General features: G+C 47.5%; 2 protein-coding genes across 2 annotated transcripts in view; one reads left to right on the top strand and one right to left on the bottom strand.

Annotated features, from left to right (window-relative positions):
• Positions 1 to 4,166, bottom strand: part of LOC144672519 (Fc receptor-like protein 2) — a 287,381-nt gene extending 283,215 nt beyond the window's left edge. The window contains exon 1 of the mRNA XM_078534362.1: positions 4,011 to 4,166. Coding sequence (XP_078390488.1) covers positions 4,011 to 4,074 — 64 coding nt within the window. The 5' untranslated portion in view covers positions 4,075 to 4,166. The remainder of the gene's footprint in view (positions 1 to 4,010) is intronic.
• LOC144672522 (Fc receptor-like protein 5) overlaps positions 1 to 12,406 on the top strand; it is a 374,607-nt gene that overhangs the window by 35,573 nt on the left and 326,628 nt on the right. The window lies entirely within an intron of this gene.

Genomic DNA, 12,406 nt, shown 5'->3' with positions numbered 1-12,406 from the left:
ATCTAGTGAGGGGTCCATGTGAGGTGCCCTGGTGAGGGGCCCGTGTGAGGGGTCCTGGTGAGGGTCCTGGTCAGGGAACCTGGCCTGGGTCCTGGTGAGGGGCCCTGGTGAGGTGTCCTGGCGAGGGTCCTGGTGAGGGGATCTGGTCAGGGTCCTGGTGAAGTGTCCTTTTGTGGGACCGTGGTCATGCGTCCAGGTCAAGGGTCTTGGTGATGTGTCCTGTTGAGGGTTCCTGGAGATGGGAACTAGTGAGGGGACCTGGTGAGAGGACCTAGTGTGGGGACCTGATGAGGGAACCTGGTGAGGGGCCCTGGTGAGGGGTGGTGGTGAGGATGCCTTTTGAGGGGTCCTAGTGAGGGTCCTGGTGAGGGTCCTGGTGAGGATCCTTGTGAGGATCCTGGTGAGGGTCTTTGTGAGGTTGCTGGTGAGGGTTCTGGTGGGGATCCTGGTCAAGGGTCCTGGTGAGGGGAACTGGTGAGGGGACCTGTTGAGGGGACCTGTTGTGGGGACCTGGTGAGGTGCCCCGGTGAGGTGCCCCGGTGAGGGGTGCCTGGTGATATTGCAGTTCTCACCAGGCAATTGCCTTCCTCAGATAGACGAGAAGGAGAAGGAAGATGGAGGGAAGAGCTCTCTCTCACTTGGACTACAGAGCTGAACACTGGTACCACAAGCAACTGCGATCAACAACTCTCTGTCTGTCCATCCATTGGGATAAGTACATTGCTCTCAACTGTCATGGGCCATATACCTTTTCTGTCTAATTATTTCCTGGAACATATCTAAACTGTTGCTTCTTAAGAAACTTAATAAACTTTATTCTAATTGCTTATGAATAGTCGACTGCCCATCTGGCCCCGAATCCTCCTCATGGTCCTAATTAGTACGCTTATCTCATTCTCAGTGAATGGTGGTATATATATATATAAAGGGGATTATGGTATATATATGTAATATATTGGGGTTATGGTAGATATTATGGTAATTATGAAAAGGGAAATAAATGATCTATCGAATTATAATCTATAATGAAGAGGGTTGATAGGGGAGTCTCTGTGGAAGCCCAGGACAAGGGGGAAGAATAGCTTACCTTGATGACAGAGATGAGGCGGAATTTCTTCCCGTGGAAGGGCTTGATTGTTTGGACTTCAATTTTCCCCCAGAGAGCAGTAGAGGCTGCGTTAATGAATCTGTTTCACATTGAGTTGAACAAGATTGACGATGGTGTCAGTGGGAATGAGGTCATAGATTTAGGACATTGAGGCTGAAGCCACCATCAGGGCAGGTAGAACAATTTTAGATGTCCTTTTCCTGTTGCTATTTCTTAACTCTTATGATCTTATTTGGAGGATAAGTGTCAGCTCTTGCTCATTACACATAACCACGTGTGTCATGTTGTAATCTTATGGTAGCTGCTGATTCAACATCGACAAACTGACTGAAAAATTGCAACAGTGAAATTCAACAGCGTAACTAGCCTTTCCCAATGATCAGCCCAGGCCATTGCTTAACCAGCGCCTGGCCAGTTGTCCTGATCCCCTGTGTTAACAGTTACAGACAAACAATTTAACACAATGATCAAGGGAATTGTGAGGATTTTATTTTCATAGATACATTCTTCTTTGCATATTGAATGCAGCACCAGAAAGGGTGAAGCAGCCTTAAACAGCCAGCATTTATATTTAAACAAAAGGAAATTGGGCAAATACTTGATACAGGTCACATTCATGAGGATAAAGGAAGGTAGAAAGATGACAAGGGAGAACTCATTCTGGTACAGGCACAGGAGGGATTGGCCGACTGGGAAATTAGTGGAGAATGGGTGTCACGGGGCGAGAGCACAGGCAACAGTGTTGAGAGCGATGGGAGTATTTAATTAAAAGTGTTAATTCTACAGTTTGCAGGATAATAGAGAGATAGGCACAGAGGGTGGAGGATGGGGGTGAACAGACATGTAAAGAGCTGCATCAAGATTATAGGGTCTAGAGGAGGCTACAGAGATAGGAAGGGAGGGTGAGTGAGGGGCCGTGGATGGATCTGAAAAGAAGGATGAGAATTGTAGGAGCTGGAGGAGAATACAGAGATAGGGAGGGAGGGGGTGAGGGAGGGATTTGAACAGGAGAATGAGAATTATCGGGGCTGGAGGAGGTTACAGAGATAGGGAGGGAAGGGGTGAGGTAGTGATTTGAACAGGAGAGTGAGAATTGTAGGGGCTGGAGGAGGTTACAGAGATAGGGAGGGAGGGGATGAGGGAGGGATTTGAACAGGAGAATGAGAATTATCGGGGATGGAGGAGGTTACAGAGATAGGGAGGGAGGGGGTGAGGTAGTGATTTGAACAGGAGGGTGAGAATTGTAGGGGCTGGAGGAGGTTACAGAGATAGGGAGGGAGGGGGTGATGGAGGGATTTGAACAGGAGGATGAGAATTGAGGGGCTGGAGGAGAATACAGAGATAGGGAGGGAGGGGGTGAGGGAGGGATTGGAACAGGAGTATGAGAATTGTAGTGGCTGGAGGAGGTTACAGAGACAGGGGGGGAGGGGTTGAGGGAGGGATTTGATCAGGAGTATGAGAATATTAGAGGCTGGAGGAGAATACAGAGATAGGGAGGGAAGGGGTGAGGTAGTGATTTGAACAAGAGGATGAGAATTGTAGGGGCTGGAGGAGAATACAGAGATAGGGAGAGAGGGGGTGAGGGAGGGATTGGAACAGGAGTATGAGAATTGTAGGGGCTGGGGGCGGTTACAGAGATAGGGAGGGAGAAGGTGAGGGAGGGATTTGAACAGGAGAATGAGAATTGTCGGGGATGGAGGAGGTTACAGAGATAGGGAGGGAGGAGGTTGAGGTAGTGATTTGAACAGGAGGGTGAGAATTGTAGGGGCTGGAGGAGGTTACAGAGATAGGGAGGGAGGGGGTGAACGAGGGATTTGAACAGGGGGATGAGAATTGTAAGGGCTGGAGGAGAATACAGAGATAGGGAGGGAGGGGGTGAGGGAGGGATTTGCACAGGAGGATGAGAATTGTAGGGGCTGGAGGGGGTTACAGAGATAGGGAGGGAGGGGGTGAGGGAGAGACTTGAACAGGAGGATGAGAATTGTGGGTGCTGAAGGAAGAGGTTACAGAGATAGGGAGGGAGGGGGTGAGGTAGTGATTTGAACAGGAAGATGGGTATTGTAGGGGCTGGGGGAGTTTACAGAGATAAGGAGGGAGGGGTCGAGAGAGGGATTTGAACAGGAGGATGAGAAATGTCGGGGCTGGAGGAGGAGGTTACAGAGATAGGGAGGGAGGGGGTGAGGGAGGGATTTGAACAGGAGGATGAGAATTGTAGGGTCTGGAGGAGGTTACAGAGATAGGGAGGGAGGGGGTGAGGGAGGGATTTGAACAGGAGGATGGGAATTGTAGGGGCTGGAGGAAGTTACAGAGATAGGGAGGGAGGGGGTGAGGGAGGGATTTGAACAGGAGGATGGGAATTGTAGGGGCTGGAGGAAGTTACAGAGATAGGGAGGGAGGGGGTGAGGGAGGGATCTGAACAGGAGGATGAGAATTTGAGAATCGAGATGTTGCCTGAGAACCAGTGTGGGTCAGCGAACACCGGGAGGTGGTGAGGGAGAGGTGTCCAGGAACAAGTTAGGAAAGGGGCGGATGGCAGGGAATTGAAGGAGCTGAAAGTTAAAGAGGGCGAGTTGAGCCCAAAGATGAAGTTTAAAATCGAGGCTGAGGGCCAGAGCCTCAGAAATTGGAGTGAGCTGGAGAGCTGGAGTTATAAGCAAATAATTGAGCAGGGGAGACTTGAATTCCAATTCAACAGCTTTAGCATCCCAGATCACTTCAAAAAGGTTAAAAAAATAATGAAGCATAATTGGATTTGCAGCATTTAAAAATATATAATGTTATCATTCTGTTTGAACTTCCCCATTTCAACTTTTCTTCATCAAGATCTTAAAGTGAAGTAAACACATAACTTTCCTGCCCCTGCTGTTGTGTGAACTAAATGCTCAAACGAAGAGAGACTTACTGATCAGCAGCAGGCTGGAGGTAGCTGCCATCTGGAGAATGGCGTTCAGACTATACACAGGCATTGGGAAGCAATCTCCTGCTGCCTCTTTCTCTGGCTGAGCCCCGGGACTAATGATGAGACGGCTCAGATGTTGTGAAATCTAAAATAAATTGGCCTGGATATGACGTGATGAAGCAAGTGATAAGTTAATCAACAGAGAATGAACACACTCCCCACTCTGGTTCAATGTGTGCTTGTTTTTCTGTGTGTCTCAATCTGCTTTCAAACTGATTTGTTTGTGTTGGGATGTTGCTGAGAGATTGACTTGAGAGTGGAAACTCTGGGATCTTGCTGTGCTCTTTTGGCTTTTAAAAAATGACTTTGCTTTTGTCTTTTTAACCAATTTTATCTTTTTCTCCCGAAAAATTTGTGTTCTGAAAACTGGAAGGTGAGGATCCAAAGAGGGAAAGTTTGGGACAAGGATAAGGAAAGGAGCTTCTTCCAGAGGGGGATAGACTGAGGCCTGGTCCACAGGCTTCACCCACGTGAGTTGTGACTGTTTATTACCCCAATCGAGGTTTAATTTTCATCCCTGAGAGACAGAGAGAGAAAGAGAGATTGATGGGGACAGAAATATGAATGAGACGGGAAGAGAGATACGGAGAGAAACACAGATAAAGGGAACAGTCTTTCAATCTATTTTAGCCTCTGGTTTATAACTGGGATATTTCTGTATTTGGATGTTAGTGAGAGATTGTGTAACTGAGAAGGAGGTTGTGGTGGTGGAATCCTAGGTTCTTGCTATGGTATTCTATTTAAAAATGCCCTTGCTTTTATCTCTCTCTTTTTGCGAGGAATTTGGAGTTTGAAGACTGCAATGTGACGAGGAATCCTTCGACAGGAGCTTTTCCCCAGAGTGGAATGGATGGGCCGAGGCCTGCTCCACAGGCTTCACACACATGAGTTGTGTCCCTTTATCACCCCGAGGTTTAATTTTAATCTGAGGGACCTTGGTTTTTGGTTCATCGATGAAGCGGTTTCTGTTAGATGATGGGGTGCTGGATATTGAAACCCTGGTGTTAAAATATCCCGGCTTTGCAATTAATCACAAACACATTAACCCTTTGGTGTGTGACAAAGAGCGAATTAAAAATCCGAAATCTGAAGTTGTTTAAAAGCTTGTTATAATTCCAAAAGAAGACAGGTGGGGAGACAATGTGATGAAGTGAAATGTGTTAAATCAGATTCACAGGGGCCATTACTGTTCAGTTTACTGAGGTTCTAACTTTAGATTTACCTCTCTCTCTCACCAGCTTTGTTTCTGTCTGTCGATCCCTCTGCGGCTTCTCTCATTCTCTCTCTCCAGCTTTCTTAGTTTCTATTTAAACCTTCTATTAATAAAAACTGTCCACAAACAGCGATGTGGTTTGTCGTTATTTTAAATGGGGAGACAGAAACATTTCATCTCTCATTCCAATGTAGAGCACATGAGATAGAGGGAAAGAAACAGGGATATGGACAGAGAGAATGAGTGAGAAAGAGGGAACAGGGAGAAGGATGTAGATAGAAACATCCAACTATACCCTGAATGTGAGAGACGGGATCAGAGGGACAAAAGGGAGAGAATGATTGAAACAAAGAGAGAGGGAAGCCGAGGGGAGTGGAGGTGTAAAAACAGGAGGGGGTGTGGGAAAGAGAGACAGGGTCTGAGGGTCTCCAGTGTGTAGTCACTGGCCGCCTCCACTCACACCCTCTGAGATAGAATGACATGTAAAAATAAATCCCGGGACGGTGATTTTAAAAAGTGTTCCAAAGGAATGAGCAGCCCCTTCCCAAACTGAAAGAGGGAGTTTAGCATCTTCTGGAGACATATGGTGGATGGGGGAACCATTTTAAATCTGTTTACGCAGCATCTGTTTGTGGATTTCTCTCTCTCTCCCTCCATCCTCCTGAATAGAGTGGGAGAGAGAGAGAGTGATGGAAAGAGAGAGGGATAGGGAGAGAGAGAGTGATGGAAAGAGAGAGGGAGAGGGAGAGAGAGAGTGATGGAAAGAGAGAGGGAGAGGGAGAGAGAGAGTGATGGAAAGAGAGAGGGAGAGGGAGAGAGAGTGATGGAAAGAGAGAGGGAGAGGGAGAGAGAGAGTGATGGAAAGAGAAAGGGAGAGAGAGCAAAACAGCAGGAATTGAGGGAGTGGGTGAGAGAGAAAACTCACTTTAAAAATGAACCCATGGGCACTGAAGCATTCCCCATGGCCTGGAATTGAAGTCTTAACGTGAAGCCGGTGTAAATTGGGAATAAAGCTTGTGTTTGAGGCAGAGGGATGAATGTCAGGGTGAAATGAGATGCAGAGCGGGAGGGCCATTTGAATTCAGTTTGATGTGAGTGTGATTGTTGGATTTCTGTGTCTCTCTCTCTCTCCTTCTCTCTCTCTGCATCTTCATCTTCTGGCATGTGAGAAAGAGAGTGAGGCAGGGAGGGAGAGAAACAGAGAGAAAGATGAAACAGAGCGAGAGAGGGAGAGAGAGAGAGAGAAAGGAGAGGTAAGGCCGAAACAGGGGGAGAGATAGAAAAACAGAGTTGGGTTGGGGTGGGGGGTTAAAAGACATCGGGTTTGGGAAGAGGGAGCTCCCCGTGTGCAGTCACTGACCAGCTCCCAGTCACAGCCTTCCAGAAAGTGGGATTTTACACAAACTCACAGCCTGAGGCAGTCATTTTAAAATGTCTCCTGAGAGAATCCAACTGCTTCCGAGTTGAGTTTAAGCCCTTTCGGGAGGTGTGGGGGGTGTGGGGTGAGCGGGGTGGGGAAACTGAAGGGATGGCCCCAGATTGGGTGTTCACATGCGTCAGCGGCGGGGAGAGGAATGTTGTGGGATCCTGCTGTGTAAAATAAAAATGTCCACCAGCCTTCCCTGCACAGCGACGGTGAGCACACTATAAAAAATGTGTTCATTGAGTGTGAAGCACTCGGAGAGGGTCTGGAATGAAAATCCTGAGGCTGTGTAAAGTCTTGTTCACACTCCAGAGTCATGTCTGCCTGTGTTAGTCAGGCAGGGCCATGGGGTTTCCAGGGTTAACTGGAAGGGACAGCAGCCATTTGAATTCAGTTTCATGTAGACCTGAGTGAGTTGGGGCAGGTGGGAGGGGAGAGCAACCCCCAGTCTCTTTCTCTCCAGCTTTCTCTCTCTCTGCTCTCTCTCTCTCCAGCTGTTTCTGTCTACACTTCACCTTTCAATAAAATGTTTTAAAAAGCACCAATGTGATTGGTCCTTATTTTAATTGTGGAGGGGGGGTGGTTTGGGGAGAGAGAGATTGAGACCCATTTCTCACTCACTTTCCCACTAACCTCAGTCACATTTATAACTGACCACGAATTGGTGGTGTGTGGGATCTTGCTGAGCACACATGGTTCCCCCCTCCCTACCCACTGTTCCTTGCACCCCCAGCGCTTTAAAAATAAAAAGATTGAGGGAAAGAAGCAGGGTGCGGAGTGAGGGAGGGGGGATGGGGGCAGAGATAAAAAGAGGGACAGCGTGAGGGAGAGTGAAACAGAGAGAGGGTGTGGGGGTATTGGGGACTGAGGGGGGCTGGGGAAAGAGACACAGGGTCTGGGGGGTTGCTGTCATCCACTGTTGGACCACTCTTGGGATCCTGCTGTGCAGAATGGCCTTAATTGTATCTCTATTTCTATTTCATTGACTGGGGATACCTGATTGTGGAATTATGAATATAAAACATGGCCAGTGTCGTGTGGATTTTTGTTTGAGATGGTAAGACAGGAACTTTTCAGAATGCATTACAATCCAGCACTCACAGGGGCGTGGAATTAAAAAGGCCGGAACTTGTACCCGGGTCTAATTCACCAAGATCACAGGGCCTGTGTCTGAGAGCAAGTGATGTAAGGGTTAAAGATAAAAGGCTGGCAGCCATTTCAATTCACTGTTCTGACCTGTGATTGTAAAATTCTCAGTCTCTTCTCTCTCCCTCAGTCACTACATCTTTCTCCCTTAGTTAGAGAAATGGGTGAAGAGAGAGAGAGAGAGAGAGGGAAAGGGGGGAGTGAGTGAGGGTAAACAGAGGGGCAGAGATAGCAAAACAGAGTTGGGGTGGGGGTGAATAGACACAGGATCTGGGGGTCTCCGATGTGTAGACTCTGCCCAGCTCCCAGTCAGTTCCTTCTGGAAAAGTCCGAATTGCAGAAATAAATCCAGGAACAGTGAAAAAGTGAGTAACTAACAATGAGAGCATTTTAAAAATTAATTCATTCACTGGAAAGCACTCAGCTTTTCTGAGGATCTGAATGGGGGTCTTTACTGTCTTAGTCTCTCTGCAACATGCTCTCTCTCTCTCTATGTCTCTCTGCCTGTGTAAATATTTCCCCAATTTAAAAAGTGCAAAGCAAAGCTGACTGCACCCTGTGGGATCTTCCTGTATACAAATGGCCTGCAGCTTTTCCTGGACTGCAGCAGTGACCACACAATGTCAAAGAGAAACCAGTTCATTGACTTTCATTCAAATTAAAAGCCCCTGATCCTGGGTAAAGGCTTGTTCCAAACTCTAGAATTGACTTTGTGTTTGAGACAGGGCGATGGGAGTTTGAGGGATTCTGGGGGAGCTGGGGTGGAATTTCCCTGACTCTGTCTCTCCATCTTTCTCTCTCTCTCTCTCTCTCTTTATCTCTCTCTCATTCCAGACATTTCCTTCTCTCACTTCATCTTGTAATAAACTGATAGGAAAGTCCCAATGTGATTTGTCGATATTTGAATTGGGGGAGGGGGGAGGATGGAGGGGGTTGGGATGGGGGTTGAGGGGGAGTGGGTCCCATTTCTCTCTCACTCCTTCCAGCCCTGTCTGTGAGGTTTGGGCTGAGCTGTGGAGGGAGAGGAATGTTCTGTTAGACTGGGGCCTGTTCCTGTCCCTGAGCTTTAATGCAGCCTCTATGACTAGGCCCAATTCAAGGCCTAATTTCAGGCCCCTCGGGAGGGGCTGTAAATTGTCTGAACTCCCCAATAATGCCTGTGTTTTAGGCCATGAATGTGACGATGAAACAAAATGTGCAGCAGCCACTTGAATTCATTTGATTTGAGGCTGTGATTGTGCGTTTTCCTGCTTTCTCTCTCTCTCTCTCTCCCATCTTTATCCTTCGATTGTGAGTTATCAGGGAGGAAGGGAGAGAGAAAGGAGAGAGGGAGTGAAACAAGGAGAGAGAGGGGCAGGGAGGGAAGAGAGGAGGATCTGGGGGTCTCCGGCGTGCAGTCACTGCCCAGCTCCCAGCCTCTGGAGAAAAGACCCTCACTCCCAGCCTCCCAGAAGGTTTGATTTGTGAAAGGAAACTGTGTCACTGAGGGCCAATCTGTGCCATTTTGTTTCAAGATGTTTCCCTGCCCTGCCTTTTTCATCAATTCTCAACCTAAAACACTTTGACCCAAATGTGAGCACGATGCAGTATGTGGGATCTTTCTGTGCACAAATACAAAACAGGGTTTCCTAAATGACCAGCAGTGAGCACATTTTGAAAATTAACTCAGCGACTGGTGAAGCAGGTGGGAGGGCCTGAAGTGAAACTTGTTCACGTGAGGCTGTTTCCCAGAATAACGCTGCTCTTTTAGACACTGCGATGAATTGAGGCTTTAATGAAATGTGCGGGAATCAATGTGAATTGAGTTTACTGAGGTCCTGACTGTGGTTTTCTCTCTCTCTCTCTCTCTCTCCCTCCCTTTGCCTCTCCATATTCTGGCATGTGAGAAACAGAGAGAGAGGGAGAGAAAGAGAGATTTGGGGAAAAGGAGAGTTTGAGGGAAATAGTGAGTGGTGGGGTGGGGAGTGGTGCTTCAGAAAGGGGGGAGACAGGATTTTGGGTTTGTCCAGTGTGGCCATGGTAGAGATGTTTGTGGGATCCTGATGTGCACTGCAATTGTAAACATTGATGTATTGACTTTCCAATGTATCTGAGGTCCTGGATTGAATTTCTAAATGTGACGCTGTGTAAACGCCTGCATTTTTTTATATTGTTTATTTATTGTTATGTTTACAATGTTGAAGGTCAGATGATCAATTGAATGGGAGCAGAGTGAGGGGGAGGGTGGTTGAATTGCACTCACTCATTTCTCTGAAGCCTTCCAAAGTTTTGTTAAACAATCAGACCCTCACCCCCTCCCAAGTTTTAAAGAGGGAGTTTTGCATTTTCTGGGTCTGGGGGAAGGATACCTGGCTCACTCCACCTTGCTCATGGGATCTTGCTGTGCCTATCTGGCCTGCAGTCTGTCCTGCACTGCAGCCGTGGCTACACTCCCTGAATTCAGTTTACTGATGGGGAGAGTGTGGATTGCTCCCATTTCCACCCCCACCCACCACAGCCCCCATTTCTCTCAGTAAATCATTGATAAATATAAAACATGGCCACAGTGAATCATTATTTAAAAAGGGAAGGCAGGAACTTTTCAGAGCCCACTTCAAAAGGTCGGAATTTGGACCCGGGTCTAATTCACCAAGAACACAGGGCCTGTGTCTGAGAGCAAGTGATGTAAGGTTTAAAGGTAAAGGCCCGGCAGCCAATTTAATTCACTTCACTGATATCTAATTGTAAAATTCACAGCCTCTTCTCTCTTCTTCAGTCTCTCCATCTTTCTCCCTTAATAAGAGAGATGGGTGAAAAGAGAGAGAGAGAGAGAGAGAAAGTGGGGAGTTAGTGGGGGGAAACAGAGGGGTAGAGATGGTAAAACAGAGGAGGGGTGGGGGTGAATAGTTACAGGATCTGGGGGTCTCCGATGTGCAGACTCTGCCCAGCTCCCAGTCACATCTTTTAGAAAGGCCGAATTGCAAAAAATAATCCAGGGACAGTGAAGCAAGTGACTAACTAACAATGAGTGTATTTTTGAAATTAATTTATTCACTGGAAAGCACTCAGTCTTTCTGAGGTTCCAAAAGGGGGTCTTCACTGTCCTAGTCTCTCTCCACCATGCTCCCCCTCTCTCTGTAAATATTTCCCCAATTTAAAAACTGCTAAGCAAAGCTGACTGCCCCCTGTGGGATCTTGCTATGCACAAAATTCCTGCAGTGTTTCATACTGTGCCAATATGAGTTAATTTATTAAAATGTGCTCATTGGACTAATTTCCCGTCCCTCAGGAGCCCTTCACCAAGTCTAGACTGTGAGAGTGTGTAAAAGATTGTGCTAATTCCTGAATAATGCTGGTGTTTTAGGCAGGGGGATGAATTGGAAGGTGGAGCAGCCAATGGAATCCGGTCTGTCTCTCTAGGATATGTCCCTACGTTACAACAGAGAAAGGTTTAGAGAGTGGGGGAAACAGGAAAAGGCACTGAAACAGAGGCAGGGGGTTGGATGTCAGGAAGAGACACAGGATCTGGGGGTTAGGGGGGGTCTCTGGTGTTCAGTCAATGCCCAGCTCCCAGTCCCTAAGAGAAGCCTCACTCACGCCCTCCTGGGGACGTCTGGTTTGTAAAAATCGAGGCTGGGATGGAGATTTCAAAAAGTCTCACCCAGGAAGCAGCAGCTTGTTCCTGGTTTAAATGGAAGAGTTTAGGCCTTTCTGGGGATGTGTCCAGACTCAGAGTACACAGTGGGGGTGTGGGGTGAGAGAGTGGAAGAGGGATGATTACAGCAGGCATGAGGCTGGGGAAGGAATGTGTCTCCCTGTCCCCATCCGGATAGCATCACATTGCTGCCTGTGGGATCCCCCTGTGCAGAAATGACCTGCAGCTTTTCCTGAACTGCAACAGGGACCACACGATGTTAAAGAGAAACCAGTTCATTGAGTGTCATTCAAATTAAAAGCCCCTGACCCTGGGTAAAGTCTTGTTCTAAACTCCAGAATCGTCTTTGTGTTAGAAACAGGGCGATGGGAGTTTGAGGGATTCTGGGTGAGCTGGGGTGGAATTTCCCTGTCTCTGTCACTCCAGCTCTCTCTCTCCCTCCCTCTCTCTCTCTCTCATTCCAGACATTTGTTTCTCTACTTCATCTGGTAATAAACTGATAAGAAATTCCCAATGTGATTTGTCGATATTTGAATTGTGGGAGAGGGGAGGATGGTTGTGGTTCAGGTCGGGGGGGGCGACCATTAGAACATAAGACCATAAGACATTGGAGCAGAAATTAGGCCATTCGGCCCATCAAGTCTGCTCTGCTTTTCAATCATGTCTTTTAAGTTTCTCAACCCCATTCTCCCGCCTTCTCTCCGTAACCTTTCATCCCCTTACCAATCAAGAACCTATTTATCTCGGTCTTAAAAACACTCAATGACCTGGCCTCCACAGCCTTCTGTGGCAATGAATTTCACAAATTCACCACTCTCTGGCTAAAGAAGTTTCTCCTCATCTCTGTTCTAAAAGGTCTTCCCTTTACTCTGAGGCTGTGCCTTCGGGTCCTAGTCTCTCCTACTAATGGAAATGTCTTCCCC

This window comes from Cetorhinus maximus, chromosome 38 (genome assembly GCF_964194155.1).
Source record: "Cetorhinus maximus chromosome 38, sCetMax3.hap1.1, whole genome shotgun sequence".
NCBI classification, from domain to species: domain Eukaryota; kingdom Metazoa; phylum Chordata; class Chondrichthyes; order Lamniformes; family Cetorhinidae; genus Cetorhinus; species Cetorhinus maximus.
The sequence above is the reverse complement of the archived record's forward strand: the minus strand, read 5'-3'. Positions and strand labels throughout refer to the sequence as shown.